A 23855-nucleotide genomic window follows, 5' to 3' on the forward strand; every position below is an offset into this window, starting at 1 on the left:
CTTAAGGTAAAAGGTTAGATTGCTGATTTGAGATCTTTACTAAATTTTTTTTTTTTTTGAGAAAGGGTTTCACTCTGTCACCCAGGCTGGAGTGCAGTGGCATGATCATGGCTCACTGCAGCCTCAACCTTTTGAGTTCAAGCAATCCTCCCACCTCAGCTTCCTGAGTAGCTGGGACCGCAGGTGCACATCACCATGCCTAGCTTATTTATTTATTTTTTTGAGACAGAGTCTCGCTCTGTTGCCCAGGCTGGAGTACAGGGGGGTGGTCTTGGGTCACTGCAACCTCTGCCTCATGGGTTCAAGCGATTCTCCTGCCTCAGCCTCCCAAGTAGCTGGGATTACAGGCACCTGCCACCATTCCCAGCAAGTTTTTCTATTTTTAGTAGACACGGGGTTTCACCATGTTGGCCAGGCTGGTCTCAAACTCCTGACCTCAAGTGATCTGTCCATTTCAGCCTCCCAAAGTACTGGGATTACAGGTGTGAACCACCATGGCTGGCTAATTTTTTAATTTTTTGTAGACCTCGGTCTCACTATGTTGCCCAGGCTGATCTTGAACTTCTGGCCTCAAGCGATCATCCTGCCTTGGCCTCCCAAAGTGCTGAGATTACAGGTGTGAGCCACCATGCCTGGCCTCCACAAATTTCTGATGGCAATTTCAGGGGAAAAGGACTTAAATCTAGTGATTGTTGTTACATCTTAATAAGGTTTAAAATACAAAAAAAAATCTTAATGAGGCTTAATATTTATACAGGTAAGGATGTACATATTATCTAGACAAAATACCATTTATATATAGAGAAAATATTATTTCCAAAAAATTATTGGGACTTAAGTAATTATTGATTACTTTAGGTATCACTCAGACTTTTAATCCCATCCCCCTACTCCCACCCAACCCTGCCAAAAAAAAAAAAAAAAGTGGAAGGAAGGAAGAAAGGGAGGAAGAAAAGAAAAATGTAGTACATGTTTCTAGCTATTAGCATCACAGCCAGTAACTCCATCTACTGGAAGGCTTAAGAGGAAGAGGCAACTCTGGAGTCAGGCAGAACTTGGTCTGAATTCTGGCTGAGCTGCTTCAGCTGTGTGGCCATGATCAAGTCATTTAATCTGTGTCCTTCAATCAGCTCATCTGTAAAATGGGGTAATAATAATCATAATAAAGGTCCGGCGTGGTGGCTCATGCCTGTAATCCCAGCACTTTGGTAGGCTGAGGTAGGCAGATCTCTTGAGGTCAGGAGTTTGAGACCAGCTTGGCCAACATGGAGAAACCCTGTCTCTACGAAAACTACAAAAATTAGCTGGGTATGGTAGCGCATGTCTGTAGTTCCAGGTACTTGGGAGGCTGAGGCAGGAGAATCGCTTGAACCCAGGGGGTGGAGGTTGCAGTGAGCCGAGATCATGCCACTGCACTCCAGCCAGGGCAACAGAGTAAGACTCCATCTCAAAAAAAAGAATCATCATCATAATAAAAATATCTGATGCTAGGTTTTCTTATTTGTAAAGTGGATTGCCTATATTCACTTTGCAGAGTGACTGTGAAAATTAAATGGGAATATTCATGTGAAGAACCATATTGCATAGCTCATGGTGGACACTTAGTCCATTTGGGCTTCTATAACAAAAATGCCACAGACTGGGCAGCTTATACACAACAGAAATTTATTTCTCACAATTCTGGAGGCTGTGAAATCCAAGATTAAAGCATGGGCAGAAGAAGTGAGTCTAATGGGGTGTAGAGTGTTGAGAGCCACCAGGAGCTGCCTTGTGCTGTGGACTGATGTTCCAACAGGAGTCAGAACAGTCAAAATGACCATGAAAGGTATCCAAAGACTAACTTTGGAGGGGGTTTTATTCCTATGGGGCTCAGTGAAATGGAGATAGCAAGTCACCCTTTGTCAGAATGTGAGTTGAGTTCCATATTGAGAAAATTGAGCAGTTCCCAGCTCTCTGCTGGGAGGGAGGAACAAGAGGGAGGAACAAGGCCCAGGTTGATGCTCTGTGCTGGGTTTGGTAATGGGAGATTTATGCCATTCGTGTGATGTGTGATAAGATGCAGGAGGTGAAAGCGGCTATGAACACTGATTAACTCAAAAGTTGACCACCAGCACACACAGCCATTGTTTCCAGCAGCACTCTTTAGTGATGGGCTTTGTCTGGCTGGCTTCACAAAAGACAAATGCCATTACAGGAGACCAAATAACCTTATTTAGGCAGTTGTCAGATAATAGAGATGCTCCAGGTATTAGCCTGACTGCATTAGCTTGATTTGTTACTACTGTTCACCTTGTCTTGAGCATTAATGGAGACAAAAGGCCTAGAATTACCAGGAACAGAGATAAGCTGTGGATTAGAGCCTATGTGTTTTGAGGGAAAGATAATTCTATCTCGGGTTTTCCTTTCCATTTTCATTTTGCTTGATTTTTCCCGAGTCCAATTTTCCCCCTGAATATCATTATATTCTCTCCAAATTTCTAGCAATTGTAATTCCAAAAATGTTACTGATTCATTATTTCTTTTAACAAGATCAGCCTTTATCTTTAGATTTTTAAAAAAGATTTTAGGGGAAATACACTAGCAATCTTTTCTATTACCCTGCTTCTTGAGTATTCTTATACATTATGAACTTGCTTCACAAAAGTTATAATAGAACTTATATTGTTATTAGTATCAAAAAATATAAAAAAATAGGCATATTACATTTATAGTTATTTATTTAATATTATAAATTCTTGTTTTTTCTGACTTATAAATGTTTCAGTTATAAATATATCATTTCTATTATAAATGATTTCAGTTATACATATGTAGCTTCAGTTATAAATATATAAGTTCAGTTGTAAACACAATTTATTTCAATTATAAATAAAATTGAATTTTAGGGCCACATAAATCAGTTATATAAAATTGTCATTGGAAAATACTGAGACAATGATGGTCTAGGGTTATGATGTTTCTCTCCTCACCAGACTTTTTAGAGGTATGCCAGTTTTTATAATTAAAAAAAAAACTTAAGTGCATTCTTAGTTGTCAATCGATATCTGTGATGGTGTTTCATTTTTTTCTAGATTCCATCATTTTGCACAGAATCTTTACATTCCTCAGAGATTTGGGAATTAGGTTTAATTGTAGAAATTCTAGATAAACTATGATTACTCTGAAAAATCTCAATTTATGAAAAGCACTACTTCAAAAATACTTTAATATTAATATTAATAATGTGGAATATTTTCTTATTGTGTATAAGACTTGAAATCTTATCCTAAACCAAGCAGACGTTCAGGAGACAGAGCTATAATTCTGACATGGCAGGATGTCAGAGAGACGCAAAACTGAATATCAAGTGTGATCACATTTTAAAAAATAACAGCAAAAACAACAAATATGTGTGTGTGTACATATATAAAGATGTTTTTGTGATACACAAAAAGATCTTAAAGATGTTTAATGATGGTTATCTCTGAAGGATGAGATTCAAGGGGGGTTTTACTCTATTTCTATACTGCTTATATTGTTTGCAGAATACAGAATGACAATAAATTTGGAATTAAAATAAAAGATTACCCATAATGTGACACATTCCCCTCCAACCCACTCCCCCAGAGCCTACTCCTGGTAACTTCCAGTCTTTCAATTTAACATAATTTCATAATAACCTAATGGAGAACAAAGAAAACTCTTTGTGGATAAATTTGAACTAATATATTTCATAAATAGTGCTTCCAATTTTTATATGAATGGAAGCAGCTCTTTATATTGGAAAAAGTGGCTCAGTCTTTTTTGGAAAACATGTAATGCCTATGTTCTTCCTAACTACCCTGTTGCCCTTCTTTTCCTCCTCCCTCTCCATCTCAGCAACAGTGGAATAGAATAAGCACGCTTATTGTTGACCAATTGTTGGGACACATAGCTCTCTACTTCAAATGTGCTCTCAGTAAATAATTTTAAAAAGCTCTAAAATCTGAGTCATGCTGCTTTTCCTTAGAAATAATATGCAAACTCCCTCTAGTCTTTTATATATAAAAAATAGTGATTATAGATTCAATAATTCAATGAGAACCTTCCACCTTGATCATCACTGGGACATCAGGAAGGACAGAGGACAGAAAGAAAAGAGAAGCAAGGGAGAATTCAATTCAAATGGACAAAGCTGAAATTTGGCTTCCAGTGGACAGAGTCTTAAGCTGACATTTCAAAAAAAAAAAAAAAAACCACCCACTGAAGTCTTCCATTAACTGGAAAACAAATGCCCAGATTTCCAGCCGAGAGGGCTCCCTTCTTGTTATATATCTTATCCTATTCTCATCTTTTTTTTTTTTTTTTTTTTTTGAGACGGAGTCTCGCTCTGTCGCCCAGGATGGAGTGCAGTGGCGCGATCTCGGCTCACGGCAAGCTCCGCCTCCCGGGTTCACGCCATTCTCCTGCCTCAGCCTCCGGAGTAGCTGCGACTACAGGCGCCCGCCACCGCGCCCAGCTAATTTTTTGTATTTTTTTAGTAGAGACGGGGTTTCACCGTGTTCTCGATCTCCTGACCTCGTGATACGCCCGCCTCGGCCTCCCAAAGTGTTGGGATTACAGGCGTGAGCCACCGCGCCCAGCCCCCCATCTTTAATTGGCAGGTAAAATGGGAAAATGGGAAATGAAAACACATAGTTTTTGTTACTTAGAAAGCACCTTCATTATTTCCAGTGACTATGTCAGAGCACTTACAAAAGGTGGGTCAGTTATCCTACCTTCTCAGTCAACTTAATATTGCAGTTGATTAGAAATCATTTAAACTGGAAATAGATATAAGCTACATGATCACTATCACTAATGAATGAAAGTAAAGTACAAAATTAAAATAGAAAACTATTTAAAATTTTGCATTTATTTGCTGCTTACTTCATTTGTGCAATTCAATACCAATGGTATAAATATGATAGCTGATGCTTGTATATTTCTACTTTGGCATAATGACTTTGCTTGGAAAAAAAACTTGAAACTAACATGCTGTAAGAATTTGTTCTGATAAATGGTGAGAAATTCTCACTGCTTTATGCTATAAATCAAGAGAAGTTGAAGATTCATGAATAAATCATAATCTATAATATAGTGAAGCATAATTATGTTTCAAAATGTGCATGGAAGAAACTAATGAAAACAACTCACACTTTTGTTCTTCAGATTATTTTACTTGAAATACTTTATAATTAGAATCCAGCTTGTGGAATCACTTAGTCATGAGTCTATTGATTTTAACAAACTAATTTATTAGATTAATTTGGCTTTAAAAATAGCAATCTTTTCTGAAAATGTTTATTAAAATATATAGAAAAGGTCTTTACTATAACTAAAAGTGCCCAAATATGTACCATGCTATAATAGTAATTATTTACAATATATTTTCAGAAAAAATGACAATATTCAGATTAAATGCAGGAAAGAAAACATCACATTTTAACACTTAATATTTCCACTGATTCTTCATGCTCTGCAATTAGAAGATAATTTCACTTGTTTAGTTTTCTATCTATTCCAGCAGATTTGTGTTGAAATTTTTTTTCGCCATTAGAAACTGTGATTCTCTATGGGACCTTTTCAGTTTTGCACGCCGATTTTGAAACCAAATCTAAAGTTAAGGAAAAATAAAATAGGTCTCAGAAACATTATTTTATTATTCTTAACATTTCAACATCATGAATAACAACTAAATTTGAAAATTACCTGGATTCTGTCTTCCTCTAGATTCAATTTTTGAGCTAAGTCTTCTCTAATATCAATACCAGGATAGCAGTTTACTCTAAAGACATTTTCTAACACTTCAATCTAAGAAAAAAAAATGTTGATATTCAGTATGTCACCAAAAATGAGCTTTAATTTCTAGAGTAAAATGACTACATTTAAATCTTGGCAATTAATCTGGATGCCTTTTTAAAAATGATTACCTGGAAATTGTTAAAATATGGTAGTCTACTGTTTCATTAATAAGGCTTCTAAACTGAGATAACAAAGTGAGTGGGCTTTTGCTCAACTTGGTGTCAATTAAAGCCTTTATATTATCATTATTGGGTGAAAAAACTTCCCACCTGGTTTTGAGTAAAAGCAGTTCTTGGTCTTCGGCCTCTATACCAACTCAACTCTCTTTTCAAAGACAGTCTTTCTGAGGCTGAAAAGTAATTTTCATATTTCGAAGCTCTTTCTTCTGGCATTGGGTGATCCACCACGCTAGGGAATGAAATCCCACTGGGAGGATTTGGGACATGTAGACATAAGTTACCATCTTTCCCTAAAAACAGAAAAATAAGCCCTGTCTTAGATGGTCAATCTTATGTTCCACAAAGTTCTATAGAGGTAGTTTCAGGAACTCATCTTTCATTTCCTAGTGGAATTTTGGGGTTCACAAGAGAATTGCACCCCGTTAACCAAAAACCAATCAAAAATGAAGATCCTGTCTTGGTAATCCTGCCTCTTTGGTCTCTGAATGTCGTTTATTTTTCAGTGAAAAGAGATTTCAAATATCTGATGTGTCAAACAGGGAGAGATCTTCTGAAGTAAATGCAGGTTCTTGGGATTTCCTGTGAGTGAACTTATCCACTTTGCTCAATCCAAAGCTGATATTCTTTTAATTTCCCATAGGACTCAGCTGGAGGCATTAAAAGTCCTAGACTCTGGCTGGGCATGGTGGGTCATGCCTGTAATCCTAACACTTTGGGAGGCTGAGGCAGGCGGATCACCTGAGGTCAGGAGTTCGAGACTAGCCTGACCAACAGGGTGAAACCCCCCTCTACTAAAAAATACAAAAATTAGCAGGCCATGGTGGTGCATGCCTGTAATCCCAGCTACTTGGTAGGCTGAGGCAGGAGAATCGTTTGAACCCAGGAGGCGGAGGCTGCAGTGAGCCAAGATTATGCCATGGCACTCCAGTCTTGGCAACAAGACCAACACTCTGTCTCAGAAAAAAAAAAATAAATAATAATAATAATAAATTAAATTAAAGTCCTAAACTCTAGCTCTATGTAGTATGAAATAAAGGGCAAATTAAACACTGTAAATGAAATAACAAAGAATTGAGACAATTAAGCTGTGGCATACCTGATGAGCTGCAGGTGTCTGCCCAGGGCCTGTGGGGTTTCATTAATGGAACACAGTCTTTCTTCTGGTCCAGTCCTAAGATTCTCTCAATTGAAAAGGAGCAAGTTGAGGGTTTGCTTTCCCCGAGCTGAGCGCCTTCCTGAAGGCTGGGAGACATCCTCTCGTGGTCTGCACAGAGCAACAGCTCTGGCCTCTGCTGGCTCTGCCCCACGTGTATAGGGCTGGGATCTTCCTGCAGTTCACCTTATAGCTCCGCTGACAAGGGGGCTGGATTTAGAACGTCACTAATTAAAATCCTGTCTTAGAAAGTTTTAGCATGTCAATGAACACTTGCCCAGCCAGCAGCTTAAGGAGTTAATTGTTTATTTGTTTGCAAGTAATTAGCAACTAATGGCTACACCAGGGGGGCCACCTACAGGGACAAAAAGTGTTATCTCTCCTAAGCAGAACACAGACTTAACTTTCTCTAAAGAAGTGATGCACAAATGTGGCACTTATCTTTTATTTGAAATCATTAATGTATAAAATCAAGCTTTTTATTCTGAAGTTTATACTTTCATGGGCTCCAGTTACCTAAACATACAGGCAAGATACGAGAGCAGTCGAGTAATAAATAATCTAATTTAAGTAAATTTTCTTCCAAGGAAATGGGAAAAAATAATAATCTCTTAATGCTATTACGGTAATTCTGATGAAAATGCCTGTTTTTCATATGCATATGTAATAGGGAATGTTGTCAATGAAAACACAATAGTATTTGGAGTGCAGCATAGTGGAAAAGGTTGGCAATGTTATTAACATGGAGTGTAATTGTCTTCCAAGTGCCTGGATTAATTCATAGGAACAGTTGCACCAAGTATTTTAAATAATTAATGGGCTAATTCCTTTCCTTCCTCTTTTCTTTTAAATGAGAGAGATACATGTTTATATGAAGGTTCATATGTAATCACCTCCAAGCAACTTAGAAGCATGACTACTTAAAGTGAATAATTTCTCTATCACAGTTATTTCAAAGAAAAGAACATAGTTTGCTTTCTAAAGAAAAATTTCCGTCTGTTGATCTTTTGAGGGATGGGCAGAGGATGGAGTCTTTCAAGATGGTAAGGCTTATGAAAATAACCAAGAACAGAATGTTTTAATTTCATAATCCTAAGAAAACTTGAAATTAAAATTAAAGTATAACTGCTGATTGGGAAGATTTTGAACTGGCTGTTCCCCCCGCAAAGGTATACTTGTAGTTCTTATACTCTGCTCCTCCTCTTCTTCCAGTACCTTCCTGAAGATAAATTTAAGTGCTTAGCTTTATTCATTATTTAAACAACTGCTGGTCTTTCCTTCAGGGAAGGGAAAAACAGTCTCCACTCATAGAGGAAATAGCCTCTATAGGATGGAGCTCATCTTCGTCAGCTTTTATCCTATTATGATCTCACAAATATTGAGCTAAATTCCTCCTGATGAAAGCTCTCGGGTAAATAAAGGATCTCACATGCAAAACATCAACAGGCATATGGATTTATAAATGTACGTGTAAAACCACTCTGCGGATGAATAAACCGGTGAACATTTACACCTCATGGAGATTTTGTATATAGTGCTGAGATGTAGATTGTGCAAAGGTGGGGGGTATCTTAATCTGGGACGACTAGGAGGAAGCGAGAGAATACAGGACCTTTTCAGCTTTCTTTCTCTCCTTTGAGACATTCATTATTTCCTTCCACAATTGGTTGAGCACCTTCTCAGAACCAGAAAAAAACAAAATACTATCCTTGCCTTCATAGAGCTCACAGTGGTGCAGGGTGGGGGCAAGAAACAAATAATAATTATAGGTAAATTATCTAGTATGTTAGCCAGGGTAAGAATGGGAAAAGTAAACAGGTGAGCCAGGTAAGATGAATTAGTGCAGGAAGTGGAGGGGTAGATGTCAGTGTAGGCCTCACTGAGCCCCTGAGCCCCGCAGATGAGTGCCTAAGAGGCACAAGGCAGAAGGATGCCACAGAGCATGCCAGAGCAACTCCAGTTTTCAATTTCTTCATTAACAAAGATGTTCCAATATTTTTATTCAGCTTAAATTGATTTTCCTTGGATTTACATCTATCTATCTATCTATCTATCTATCTATCTATCTATCTATCTATATATATTTTTTGAGACGGAGTCTTGCTCTGTCGCCGAGGCTGGAGTGCAGTGGTGTGATTTCGGCTCATGGCAAGCTCCGCCTCCCGGGTTCACGCCATTCTCCTGCCTCAGCCTCCTGAGTAGCTGGGACTACAGGCGCCCGCCACCACGCCTGGCTAATTTTTTTGTATTTTTAGTAGAGACGGAGTTTCACCGTGTTAGCCAGGATGGTCTCGATATCCTGACCTCGTGATCCGCCCGCTTTGGCCTCCCAAAGTGCTGGGATTACAGGCTTGAGCCACCACGCCCGGCTGGATTTACACATATCATTTTATATATGGATGAGTAGTTGAAAATAAAAGGCAGGAAAAATTATCTAAAAATGTGAGGGAAGCATTTTCTCATATACTCACTCAACAGATTTTTGTTTGTTTGTTTGCTGGTTTGTTTGAGACGGAATCTCACTGTTACCCAGGCTGGAGTGCGGTGGCGCGATCTTGGCTCACTGCAACCTCCACCTCCTGGGTTCAAGCAATTCTCCTGCCTTAGCCTCCTGAGTAGCTGGGATTACACATGTGCACCACCAAGCCTGGCTAATTTTTGTATTTTTAGTAGAGATGGGGGTTTCACCATGTTGGCCAGGCTGGTCTCAAACTCTTGACCTCAAGTGATCCACCTGCCTCGGCGTCCTAAAGTGGTGGGATTACAGGTGTGAGCCACCACCATGCTTGGCCTCAACAGACTTTTACAGGGCACTTAATATGTGCCAGACATTATTATAGGTGCTAGAGATCAGTGACGAACAAAACATGCTAATTTCATGGCATGATAAATACATTGAAAGGAGCGAACAAGGTGATGGAGATGCAATATAACGGCAGAGGGTGACTTAAAATACAGAGGTCAATGGTCGATGGTGGAGGAGGGCCTAAGGAAGTGACATTTTCGCTGAAGCTGAGCTAGCATGCCAAGAGCCTGAGAAAAAGCACTGCACTCAGAGACAATGGCAAGTACAAAGGTCTTGCAGTTGAAAATCACTTGGAATGTTTGAGGAGGAAGAAGGCAGTAGTTGGAGTGAAGTCAGTGGTACCAGGTGCATTTGGAGAGCCAGGCTAGGCTGGATAATGGATGGCCTTTATAAAGGACATGGTAAGGAGTTCCAGTGCAAAGAGAAGCCAGGGTAGGGTTTTAAGCTGGGACCAAAATGATAGAATTTGTTTTTAAACCTTACTCTGGCTGCTCTATGGAAAGGGATTAGAGAGAAGTGAGTGCAACCAGGGAGATCAGTTGGGGAGTTATTTATTCAACACATAATTTGCTAAGCATATACTACTTGCTAGGCATTGTTCTAGGTGTGAGGGATACAGTGGTGAAAACAAAGACAATTGTTTAGCGGCAAAAGATGATGATCCTTTGAAAAAAGCGTGAGGAGAGAGGGTAGATTTGGAGAGAAGTGCAATTCTTTAGAAGGTTATGGGAGATTGAATAATTGAATACTTGGTCCCAATTCTCCAATCCCCATAATATCTTATACAACCATCCCCTTGCTGTGGTTTCATGGTGAATACAGTATACCTCCTACCTCCTGATTTTGGGCTTGTTTGTGGGAAGTGATGTGAGCAGAAGCTCAGTGTGCCCATTTGGGGGTTTTGTTTTTGTTTTTTTTTGAGACAGAGTCTCACTCTGTCACCCAAGCTGGAGTGCAGTGGCGCAACCTCTGCTCACTGCAACCTCTACCACCCAGGTTCAAGTGATTTTCCTGCTTCAGCCTCTCGAGTAGCTGGGACTACAGGTACATGTCATCACACCTGGCTAATTTTTGTATTTTTAGTAGAGATGGGTTTTCACCATGTTGGTCAGGCTGGTCTTGAACTCCTGACCTCAAGTGGTCTGCCTGCCTCAGCCTCCCAAAGTGCTGGGATTCAGGCGTGTAATTTGTATTTTCAGTAGAGACGGGGTTTCACCATGTTGGTCAGGCTGGTCTCAAACTCCTGACCTCAAGTGATCTGCCTGACTCATCCTCCCAAAGTGCTGGAATTACAGGTGCCCAGCCCCCTCTTGTGCTTTTGACTTCACTGTGAGATCATCCCTGAGATGGCTGCTGCCCTACAGCCTGAGCCCCAGAATGAACACACATGGATCAGATCCTAATCCATCTTGCAGCCTGCAGCCAAGTCAGCCAAGTCCAGCCAATCTCAGCCAAATACCAACTGACCTGCAGTTTTGTGAGAAACATATTCATTGTTTAAGCCACTGAAGTTTTTTCTTTTCTTTTTATTTTATGTTTTTTTAGAGATAGGGTCTCACTATGTTGTCCAGGCTGATCTTGAACTCTGGAGCTCAAGCAATCTTTCTGCCTCAGCCTCCAGAGTAGCTGTTGACAACAGGTGCCAGCCATTACACTGGCTCCACTGAAGTTTTTGAGGTTATTATATACACAGCATTTTAGAGGAAATAGCTCTTTGATTCAGAGGTTAAAGAACATATCTTGCTGATGGATTGGATAGGGAGGTGAGGGAAAGGAAGGCATTAAAGATGACTAGGTTTTTTGGCTTGAGCAAATACAATGCCATTTACTGGGATGTGAAAGCCTGGGCTAGGGAAGGAAAGGTTTGGGGAGTAATGAACACCTCCTGTTTGGATAGCAAGTTGCTATAAGCTCAGTGCTAGAGTGCTAAGTTTATGCATCACCAGCAAAGAGATGGTTTTAGAAGCTATAGGTTTGCATAAGATCATCCAGTGGCTGGGCACAGTGGCTCATGCCTGTAATCCCAGAACTTTGGGAGGCTGAGGTAGGAGGATCCCTTGAGCCCAGGAGGTAGAGGCTATAGTGAGCTGTATTCATGCCACTGCACTTCAGCCTGGATATATGAGTGAAACCTTGTCTCAAAAAAAAAAAAATTACTTAGTGAATGGTGCTAGATACAAGAAGGGTCTCAGGACTGAGTCTAAAGTTCTCCAACATTTGGAGATTGGGACAGAAGTGGTACTGGAAAAGGAGTAGCTAGCAAGACAGGAGAAAAATCTGGAGATACAAGAATACAGTCAAGAGAGGGAAAAGGGTCAAGGAAAAGAATGGTTACAATAGCATCTCTAGTGGTCCCTGCTTCCACCCTGGACCCACCATGGCTTTCTATGAACACAGCAGCCAGAGGGATCATTTAAAAACATAAGTCAGTTCATGTCACAACTGTGCTCAAAAAATGGCTCCTGGCTGGGCATGGTGGCTCATGCCTATAATCCCAGCATTTTGGGAGGCCGAGGGCAGAGGATCACTTGGTGCCAGGAGTTCAAGATCAGCCTGGGTAACACAGTGAGACCCCAACTCTACAAAACAATTAAAAAATTAGCCAGGCATGGTTGCCTGCACCCATAGTCCCAGCTATTTGGGAGGCTGAGGCAGGCAGATCACTTGAGCCCAGCAGTTAGAGATCAGCCTGGTAAGGGAGACCTCATCTCTACAAAAGCCACAAAAAATTAGCCAGGCCTGGTGGTGTGCATCTGTAGTCCCAGATACCTAGGAGGCTGAGGTGGGAGGATCACCTGAGCCCAGGAGGTCGAGGCTGCAGTGAGCTATATTGTGCCACTGCACTCCAGGCTAGGTGAGAGTGAGACTCTGTCTCAAAAAATAAAAAATAAAGTTATATCTGATGTTTCCTCGTGACTAGGTTCAGGTTGAGCATCTTTGGTAGGAATGTCACAGAAGTAATGCTGTGTTCTCATTATTTCCAATCAGGTAGCACATGATTTTGATATGTCCCATTAATGGTGATATTTAATTTTGATTAAGATGGTGTCTGCCAGGTTTCTCCACTGTAAAGTTACTCTTTTCCCCTTTATAATATAGTATTTTGTGTGGAGGAGGTACTTTAACCCTATGTAAATATTGTTTCTCATCAAATTTTTGAATTATTTATATCATTTATTTATATCAGTATGGACTCACAGTTTCCTACTTTAATAGGTTATAATCTCATTATTTATTATGATGTTCAAATTTCCCCAGATTTGGCCAATGGGAGTCCCCTTCAAGTCTGACATCATTTTTGAACACTTTCCACTTTCTGGCACAACAAGATGTCCCAGGTACATCTTGTTCTTTTCTTGTTCCAGGGACTTAGGATAAGCCATTCCTCCAAGGAGCCCTCCAAGCTTCTTTTTAGTGGAGAATGGTGTTTAGAGGGCAAAATCTGGGCTGTATGTGTGTTCGTTGCCATTGGGGGCATCTCTGCTTCCAGGCCCTCTCAGTGGAAGAGCTAGGAAACACATGCATGTGATACATATACACGTTTATATCTACATTTATTTCCATATATTTACCGAAATCTGTGAGTTCACATGGATACTTTAATTCCAATCCAGCACCAGAGGGTTCATTCCAATTTTCTCCCTTTCCATATTTGTAATCCCTTTGATAGTGAGAAACCTGGCTTCCATTATCTTCAATATATTTACTTACTTGATCTGTCCCATGTATATAACCAAACTTTCATTGCCATCACCTCTTACTCACAGAGATGGCTTCCTTACCTCACTTGAGGACCAATCCCCTGTGCTAGTGCTAGGTGCTTCAAAGACCAAAAAGCCCTTCTCTTCCTACTTGGGCTCTGACACCCCAGACCTAGCCATGCTCCACGTGAATGCTGTTTTCACCTTGCTCTGAGGTATAAGGCTCTGAGACTCTGCCTTAGGCTTCCCTCCTTAATGGGTACTTCCCTCACCCCTTGGGTTCTGAAATCCTGCACCAAACTCCCACCCCACACAAAAGTCCTCCTCATCACGCTTGGGCTCCAAACTGCACTCTCATGCAGGTGCCCTCTTCACCCCACTTTTGTTCCAACATCCGGCCACCAAACACCCTCTTTACCATTTTTGTGCTCTGACAACCCCCTCCACAGATGCCTCCTCATCTTGCACAGGCTCTGAAACCTCACACCAGGCCACTCCTCTGTGGGGATGTCCTCCTCACACAGCTTGGACTCCAACACCCTGTTCTGGGCCCCCATGGCTTCTCCACTTTGTATCTACTCCTACTTTACCTGGCTGCACCTAATGGCTTTAAGGCTGCATTAGTATTTAGACAGGGAAGAGGAAAAACTATAAACCCATTTGTATTTATTTTTAGTTTTCATTTTTGGTTCAGGGGTACACATGTAGGTTTGTTACATAGTTAAACCTGTGTCATAGGGGTTTCTTGTACAGATCATTTCATCTCCCAGGTACTAAGCCTAGTACCCAATAGTTATTTTTTTCTGATCCTCTTTCTCTTTCTAACCTCCACCCTCAAGCAGGCCCCAGTGTCTGTTGTTGCCTCTTTGTGTCTATGTATTCTCATAATTTAGCTCCCATTTCTAAGTGAGAACATGTGGTATTTGGTTTTCTGTTCCTGCATTAGTTTGCTAATGATGATGACCTACAGCTCTATCCATGTTTGGAAAGGACATGATCTCATTCTTTTTTTTTTTTTTTTTTTTGAGGTGGAGTCTCAGTCTTTTGCTCAGGCTGGAGTGCAGTAGCGTGATCTCAGCTCACTGCAACCTCTGCCTTCCGGGTTCAAGTGATTGTCCTGCCTCAGCCTCCCAAGTAGCTGGGATGACAGGCACCCGCCACCACACCTGGCTAATTTTTGTATTTTTAGTTGAGACGGGTTTTGCCATGTTGGCCAGGCTGGTCTTGAACTCCTGACCTCAGGTGATCCACCTGCCTTGGCCTCCCAAAGTGCTGGGATTACAAACATGAGCCACCATGCCCAGCCAATCTTACTCTTTTTTATGGCTGCATAGTATTCTGTGGTGTATATGTACCAAATTTTCTTTATCCAGTCTACCATTGATGGACATTTAGGTTGATTCCATGTCTTTGCTATTGTGAATAGTGCTGCAATGACCATTCACATGCATGTACTTTTATGGTAGAATGATTTATATTCCTTTGGGTTTGTACCCAGTAATATGATTGCTGGGTTGAATGGTAGTTCTGTTTTCAGCTCTTTGAGGAATTATCACACTGCTTTCCTCAATGACTGAACTAATTTACACTCCCACCAATAGTGTACAAGTGTTCCCTTTTCTCTGCAATCTCACCAGCATCTGTTATCTTTTTACTTTTTAATAGTAGCTATTCTGACTGTTGTTCCCCTCTTTGTGTCTATGTATGCTCATCATTTAGCTCCGATTTGTAAGTAAGAATATGTGGTATTTGGTTTTCTGTTCCTGCATTAGTTTGCTAATGATGATGGCCTACAGCTCCCTACAGATGGTATCTCATTGTGGTTTTTATTTGCAGTTCTCTAATGATCAATGATATTGGGTTATTTTTCATATGCTTATAGGCCACATGTATGACATCTTCTGAAAAGTGTCTGTTCGTGTCCTTTGCCCACTTTTTCTTTTTTTTTGAGACGGAGTCTCGCTCTGTCGCCCAGGCTGGAGTGCAGTGGCGTGGTCTTGGCTTACTGCAAGCTCTGCCTCCCAGATTCACGCCATTCTCCTGCCTTAGCCTCCCGAGTAGCTGGGACTACAGGTGCCCACCACCATGCCTGGCTAATTTTTTGTATTTTAGTAGAGACGGGGTTTCACCGTGTCAGCCAGGATGGTCTCGATCTCCTGACCTCGTGATCCACCCACCTCAGCCTCCCAGAGTGCTGGGATTACAGGCGTGAGCCACCGCACCTGGCCTCCTTTGCCCACTTTTTAATGGGGTTGCTTTTCCTTGTAAATTTGTTTGTTTCTTATAGATGCTGAATATTAGACCTTTGTCAGATGCATAGTTTCCAAAAATTTTCTCCCATTCTGTAGGTTGTCTGTTTACTCTGTTGATATTTTCTTTTGCTGTGCAGAAACTCTGAAGTTTAATGAGATTCCATTTGTCAATTTTTGCTTTTGTTGCAATTGCTTTTGGCATTTTCATCATGAAATCTTTGCCTAATCCTATGTCCACAACGGTATTGCCTAGGTTTTCTTCCAGGGTTTTTGTAATTTTGGGTTTTACGTTTAAGTCTTCAATCCATCTTTAATTGATTTTTGTATATGGCGTAAAAAAGGGTCCAGTTTCAATCTTCGACATATGGCTTGCCAGATAGTCCAGCACCATTTATTAAACAGGGAGTCCTTTCCCTATTGCTCGTTTTTGTCAGCTTTGTTGAAGATCAGATGGTTGCAGGTGTGCAGCCTTATTTCTGCGCTCTCTACTCTGTTCCATTGGTCTATGTACCTATTTTTGTACCAATACCATGCTGTTTTGGTTACTGTAGCCCTGTAGCAGAGCATGAAGTCATTTTTTATGACTTTTTTAAAGCATTGTCTTAAGACATTGCTTTTTGTCCTGTTTATAGTGAATGTGATTTAGCTAAATCACTAATGTAGTCTTTTCCCTTTAAATCAAAGGATCTCGTAAATGATTGAGTTTACTTAAGACAAAGTTAATTTGCCATTTGTTTATTTATTTATTTTTTTTCTGAGACAGATTCTCACTCTGTCGCCCAGGGTGGAGTGCAGCGGTGCGATCTTGGCTCATCACAACCTCTGCCCCCCAGGCTCAAGTGATTCTCCTGCCTCAGCCTCCCAAGTAGCTGGGATTACAGGCGTGCACCACCACTGCCCATCTAATTTTTGTATTTTTAGTGGAGACAGGGTTTCATCATATTGGCCAGGCTAGTCCTGAACTCCTGACCTCAAATGATCCACCCACCTTGGCCTCCCAAAGTGCTGGGATTACAGGCATGAGCCACCATGCCTGGCCACCCATAATTTATTATATAGTATATCACCAATTCTCCAGTTTCCCCAACACTTGTTTCAAATTGCTGCCTTTATTAAAGGTGTTTTTGTCCAAAATTAGGGTAAGAGCCAAAGTCCTCATAGTGGGCACAAGGCTTTGCCTGACATGGCCTCCTCTCCCTTCCTTTACACCTCAGGCTTTCCCCTGGCTTGCTCTTCTCCTGTCATCTTGGGCTCTGCGCAATTCTTGAACCAGGCCAGGCCACTCTTACATTAGGGGTGACGGCTTCTGCCCTGATGGTCTCTCCTTCTGGAATGTTTGCTCCCTAGATATCCCCATGGCTCATTCCAGCCACTCCAAGTTTTTGTTCAGATGTTACTTTCTCAATGAAGCCCATTCTGAAGAACCTGTTTAAAATTGCAGCTGCCCCGGCTCTGTTTTCCCTAATTTTTTTTTTTTTTGAGACAAGGCCTTGCTCTGTCACCCATGCTGGAGTGCAGCCTCTACTCCATGGCTCAATGCAGCCTCCAACTCTCCAGCTCAAGCGATCCTCCCACCTCAGCCTCCCAAGTAGCTAGGACCATAGGTACACACCACCATATCCAGCCAATTAAAAACTTTTTTTTTGTTAAGATGGGTTCTTGTCATGTTGCTCAGGCTGGTCTTGAACTCCTGGGCTCAAGCCATCCTCCCACCTCAGCCTCCCAAAGTGCTGGGATTACAAGCATGAGCTGCTGTGCCTGGCCTTGTCTACTCTATTTTCTATAGCACTTATGACATTCTAACATACTATTCTTTATTTTACTATATAAGATAAGGTTTGCCCAGGCTGGAGTACAGGGGTGCAATCATAGCTCACTACAGCCTTGTAGCTGTAATATGCTATACTTCTTATATATCTATTTATTTATTTTGAGATGGAGTCGTGCTCTGTCACCCAGGCTGGAGTGCAGTGGCACAATCTCGGCTCACTGCAAACTCTGCCTCCCAGGTTCAAGCGATTCTCCTGCCTCAGCCTCCCGAGCAGCTGGGACTACAGTCACATGCCACCATGCCCAGCTAATTTTTGTATTTTTAGTAGAGATGGGGTTTCGCCATATTGTCAAGGCTGGTCTTGAACTCCTGATCTCATGATCCACCCGCCTCGGCCTCCCAAAGTGCTGGGATTATAGGCATGAGCCACTGCTCCCGGCCAATATGCTATACTTCTAATACTACTTACTATGTTTATTTTTTATTGTCTTTCTCCCCACCATATCTACTAACCTGTAGCTCCACAATGACAGATATTTTTGTTTTGTTCATTATTTAATAAATATTTGTTGAATGAAGACAGCTGTTCCCTGAGGTAGTCTGAATCCTAAATAATTGGTGCCATCTAGTGTTCTTGGAAGCACGTGTGAATTATCCCTGAGAGTCTTATTTGTATTAGCCATCGGATAAACAGTACTGGTATAATCAATTCTGCTACTCTGTTTTTCACTGCCCTCTATGGCTCTGAAAATATTTAAATGTTTTCAATGATTAAACAGGCACAGGACATATTAATTTCCCTAAAAGCATTTTTTTGAGACAGGGTCTCGCTATCACCAGGCTGGAGTACAGCGGCAAGATCACGGCTCACTGCAGCCTTGACCTCCTGGGCTTAAGCAATCCTCCCACCTCAGCCTCCCGAGTAACTGGGACTACAGGCATGTGCCACCACACCTGGCTAATTTTTAAATTTTTTGTAGAGACACGGTCTCACTATGTTGCCCAGGTTAGTCTCAAATTCCTGGGCTCAAGCGATCCTCCCACCTCAGCCTCCCAAAATTTTGGGATTACAGCTGTGAGCCACCGCCCCCAGCGTATGAGCAATTTTTTCCCCAATGATTTGACTGTTCCTTCCAGAATTCCCATGTGGGGTAAGTGTCATGAAAATCTTTTAACTTTGGGGCACCTCTACCCACTCACCACCCGCCAAACAAAAAACAAAACAAAAAACAAAATAAAAACTCCTAAAAACCTCAAAATGGCAATAATCTTGGCTATTTTGGTAATTGTTTTGGTACACTTTTCCTCCAGAATTTCAAAGTACATATTTATTGATTTTGAAATTTTGGTTTTGGCCTCAAAAGCCCCCAAATCAAAGTGATAAAACATTAGCAAGAGTAACTAATGTTATTTAAAATAGCATCAGAATTCTCTAAGGTAATGAGCCCAATCTTCTGATTTAAAAAATATTAGTTTTTAAAAAAATATGATAGAGACAAAAAAGCTTCCTTAAATGTATTAAAATATTTTAATATTTAATAGTTGATAATGAAAAAGATAATTAATTTTTACTGAATGCTTATTGCGCTAGGAGCTACTCTAAAAGCTCATTAATCATCTTAACAATACTATTAATGTAAGTTCTCTAGTATTAAGCTCCATTTTTCAGATGGCAGAATGGAGAAACAGAGAAGTTAAATAACCTTACTTAAGTCACAGAGCTACTAAACAGTGGAGCCAGAATTTAAATCACAGCCCAAGCTCATGAGCTCATAACCATGTTCTCATCTACCTCCCCACAGAAGGGCTATGATGCTATTTTGTGTTAAAGTTCTTGGCCTGCTCAGACAAATTAATTAACGTGTTCTTCTAAAAAGGAATCAAGGCAACCATAGATAAACAAAAGCATATACAATTTTCCTAGAAGTTTTTTTTTTCTTTTTACCATCAAGAAAGTTGAAGCTGCAGAATTGTCCCACATTCTAAGGATGCTGTGGCAATGAGTAAAAGTGACATCAAGGTCAAGGTCAAAGGCAGAAGCTAGTTTGCAGTGGCACAATGAAGAACCAGTTGGTCCTTAGTGCCCTCCCACCTCTTTTTGCAACCCATTCCTCAGAACTTTTTGTTTTACCCTCCAATTGTCCAAAGCTTCCCCCTACTCTGCTACTGGCTCTAATGTTTTAAAATAGATTAAATGACTGAAGTTCCCAAATTATCAATTTTCTTGAAATCTGCTCTTTCCTGAATCTGCTTTATCTCAGCTGGTATTAAGAAAATAATGAATTATCTGTTAAAGTTAGTCCTATTAAGGAGTGATTTACTAGATAACAACCAGAATTTTTTGCATTATACATTATACTCTTTAAAAGGAGTATGAATTTCCCAGAATTTTAGATTGATGGAGTCTTTTAGAGAATATTTGTGAGTAGGTGGTTTCCAGCTCGTTAGCCTGGAAATCATGTCCTTCTCACCATCCTTAGCTGGAATCTAGGATTCCTTTTCTAAATGTTTGCTTGACTCTTTATTTTTTGTTAATTTTTGTTTTAATTTAGACTGAGTCTCGCTTTGTCACCCAGGTTGGAGTGCAGTGGTGTGATTTCGGCTCACTGCAACCTCCGCCTCCCAAGTTCAAGCGATTCTCCTGCCTCAGCCTCCTGAGTAGCTGGGATAACAGGAACCTGCCCCCACATCCAGCTAATTTTTGCAGAGACAGGGTTTCACTATGTTGCCCAGCCTGGTCTTGAACTCTTGACCTCAGGTGATCCACCCGCCTCGGCCTCCCGAAGTGCTGGGATTACAGGCATGAGCCACTGCACCAGGCCAATTTTTTAAAATTTTAATTTAATTTAATTTTTTTTTGTAGAGATGGTGTCTCTGTGTTGCCCAGGCTAGTCTCAAACTCCAGAGCTTAAGCAATCCTTCCACCTTGACCTCCCAAAGTGCTAGGATTACAAGCATGAGCTACTGTGCCCACCTGACTCTTTAAAAATTTTTTTTAAATACAAAGTGATTTAGGAAAGGGAAATGATCATTCTCCATCCTGGATAGAGTTTTTCCTCATGTGGTTTGTGGATTACCCACTTCAGACTTAACTGGAGAGATTCCCAGCCCTGACTCTGACCTACTACACCAAAATCTTCCAGCAGGGCTCAGGAATCTGTATGCTAACAACCTTCCCAGATAACTTTTATGTGTGCATTAAGTTTGGAAACCACTGACCTAAAGGGATAATTTTTAAAAGTAAAGCACCAGCATCACTTGGGTTATTGGATTCTTTCCTATTACAGATCACAGACCAGAACTTCAAGGAGTATCATGTAAAAACCTAATTATAAGACCAAATATAATTTTAGGAGACTAATAATTAACAACTCTATTTACAAGACTATACGTCCTTTTGTTGTAAATTATACGTGTGAAATGTCTCAAGGTATATATGTGAAACATCTCAAAGAAATGTTTAGTGGATGTTGTTTAATCCTGACTTGCTTTCCATAAAATTAACCAGTTGCCCAAAGTTTTTACTCTACTACCCACACGAGTCTCCAGTAACCCCTAAGGCATTCTCTGAACAAGCCTCATTTCCTGTATGAAAGAAAACTGGCTTAAAATGAACTGAGTTTGGTTAACTGCACAAAACTTAGGCTGAATAAACTTAAAGTGGTTATCAAAAAGGACTATGAATTTTGCAGCTTTGGAGATGTTTTAACTTAGGAAATACAACCATATTTTTGGATGAGCAGGGTATACAGTGGCCTAAAGCTAGAGAATCCAAATGGAAGGTTAAAACTGGATTCTAGTACAAATAGGTTAAAACTAGATTTGACTAAACCTACCTCTCCATCCAATTGAATGTGAACCTGTTTTTGTTTGTTTTATTTTTTCATTTTTATTTATTTTTTGTTTTTGAGACAGAGTCTCGCTCTGTCGCCCAGGCTGGAGTGCAGTTTCGGCTCACTGCAACCTCTACCTCCCGGGTTCAAGCGATTCTCCTGCCTCAGCTTCCCAAAGAGCTGGAACTACAGGCGTGTGCCACCATGCCCAGCTAATTTTTGTATTTTTGGTAGAGACGGGGTTTCACCAGTTGGCCAGGATGGTCTCCATCTCTTGACCTCTTGATCCGCCTGCCTCAGCCTCCCAAAGTGCTGGGATTACAGGCGTGAGCCCAACCGCGCCCAGCCTGTTTTACTTTTTAACCAGCTGAGTCCGGCAAGAATTCCTTGCCATTCTGCGATAATGTAATGGCCTCTTGAGAGTCCTTTACAGAAACACAGTTTAGATGTACATAACATACTAAGAAGGAAACCATTTAACTTGACAATACCACACCCAGATAATTCAGATAACTAATCGAATTTTTCATCGGAATTATTTGGTTTGGCCAAGTTAATTACGTAACAAATACTTTTCTTTTCTTTTTTTTTTTTTTTGATACGGAGTCTTGCTCTGTCGCCCAGGCCGGAGCGCAGTGGTATGATCTCAGCTCACTGCACCTGGGCCTCCCGGCTTCAATTGGGTCTCCTGTCTCAGCCGCCTGAGTAGCTGGGACTACAGGCACGCCACCACGCCCGGCTAATTTTTGTACTGTTAGTAGAGACTGGGTTTCGCCATGTTGGGCAGGCTGGTCTTGAACTCCTGACCTCAGGTGATCCACCTGCCACGGCCTCCCAAATTGCTGGGATTACAGGCGTGAGCCACAGCGCCAGGCCTTTTTTTTTTTTCTTTCTTATACATTGTTTACACTCCTCACTTACTCCTGATTCTTAACAGTTGCCACAACCTTTCTTCTTCATTTAAAATCTAACTCAGTTCAATCAGGAAGGTCACTTACCTTGAAAGTCTTCCTTCTTTAGAGCTGGGGTGCATGGTGTTCTTGTTGGCAGAGTAGAAATGAGATATCAAGGAAAAAGAAACTGTAACACAACTGGGAACCCTTAACTCATTGTAAGAACTGCCTCCAAATCAACTTCCTCAAAAACTAAAGAACTCTTCGAGCGAGAGAGACTGGCTGATAAACAATCTAAGGGGAAAACTTTTAAAGATTGTAACACTAAAAATAATTCCGTAAAACTACAATGCAAGTCTACTCAACAAAACTTTAAAAATATAATTTTATCTTTCTTTCAAGAGATCATGGGAAAATCTACTATTTTCGTTTAAAATATATAACTTCTATTTGTTACTATATTTGGATTTGAGCTACTACTATTCTGGATTTGTTCCCATGTATCTGCGGAACCAGGCAGCTAATTAATCTTTACTCAGCATCTCTGGTATTTCTTGAATGAAAATGGAATGGATTGGTGGAATTAATGGCTAGATGTTTAGAAGACACTAGTTACTTTGTTATTTTCTCTGTATAATGATGAAAGCCTACAACTATACAGAGACATAAACGAGCCAGGGTGACAGGTTGGGAAAGATGAAGAGGGAGGAGGAAAGGATAGGCTTGTAGCCCTCATCCGGTCAAATTCCCAACTTTGAGCTTCACTTTATTGTAAAATTAGAGGCTAAAACTATTTAACGCTTCCAAAACTTTTTGATTCAACAAATGCCAATTAGTTACTAACATAATTAATCAGTGTATCCTGACTTTTAAAAGATATTTTCCTTTGTGATTTAAAAGAAACATGGGAGTTGGAGTTGCAGCGTCAGTCCTGAAGGACTGACCTCGGGAGGCCAGGTAGGAACTGATAAACTGGCAACAAAATCACATGTTTTCAACTGAATATACTGATATTCAAGCGTCCAGAAAAACAATTTCGAGCCTACGTTCACAAGTTTGCCAGAAAGCCCTATTATTGACACAGCTGCGGATCTCAGACATCTGAGTTAGTCAGCACCATTCTGCTGGAGGGGATTAAGACTGGACGCTTCGAGCGGAGTTGGGAATGTTATCATCTGAGGAAACTAAAAGGCGCCAGCAGTAGGACTTTCTCCAAGGTCTCTGACAAAATATGTTGCGGGAAAAGTCAACCCGCCCCAAATTCCCCCGTGTGGCCCTAACTCGAGGCTCCGGCTCCTCGCGCCGGCAAGCTGAGGAAGAGACGGTCCCGTGCGATTTAGATACAAACGCGCGCGTGCAGGGAAGGCCATCCCAGGGCAGACACTGCCACCTCCGCCGCTTCCGACGCCCGCGCTCGCGGGAGAGCCTAGCGCCGCACGGGAACCTCCCGACCACCGCCGCAGCG

At 41.0% G+C, this 23855-nt stretch overlaps 1 protein-coding gene across 1 annotated transcript; it reads right to left on the reverse strand.

Moving 5' to 3' along the window:
* Positions 1-5234: 5234 nt before the first annotated feature.
* On the reverse strand, positions 5235-23843 carry HESX1 (HESX homeobox 1). The gene is made up of 6 exons (XM_008972056.7): positions 23735-23843; positions 22496-22536; positions 7078-7344; positions 6072-6271; positions 5710-5811; positions 5235-5614 (listed from the first exon to the last, which is right to left on the reverse strand). Exons 3-6 carry the CDS (start codon positions 7232-7234, stop codon positions 5516-5518), a joined length of 558 nt encoding a protein of 185 aa, XP_008970304.2. The 5' UTR covers positions 7235-7344; positions 22496-22536; positions 23735-23843; the 3' UTR covers positions 5235-5515.
* Between the last annotated feature and the right edge of the window lie 12 nt (positions 23844-23855).

The sequence above is a fragment of the Pan paniscus genome, chromosome 2 (assembly GCF_029289425.2).
Source record: "Pan paniscus chromosome 2, NHGRI_mPanPan1-v2.0_pri, whole genome shotgun sequence".
Classification (NCBI taxonomy): domain Eukaryota; kingdom Metazoa; phylum Chordata; class Mammalia; order Primates; family Hominidae; genus Pan; species Pan paniscus.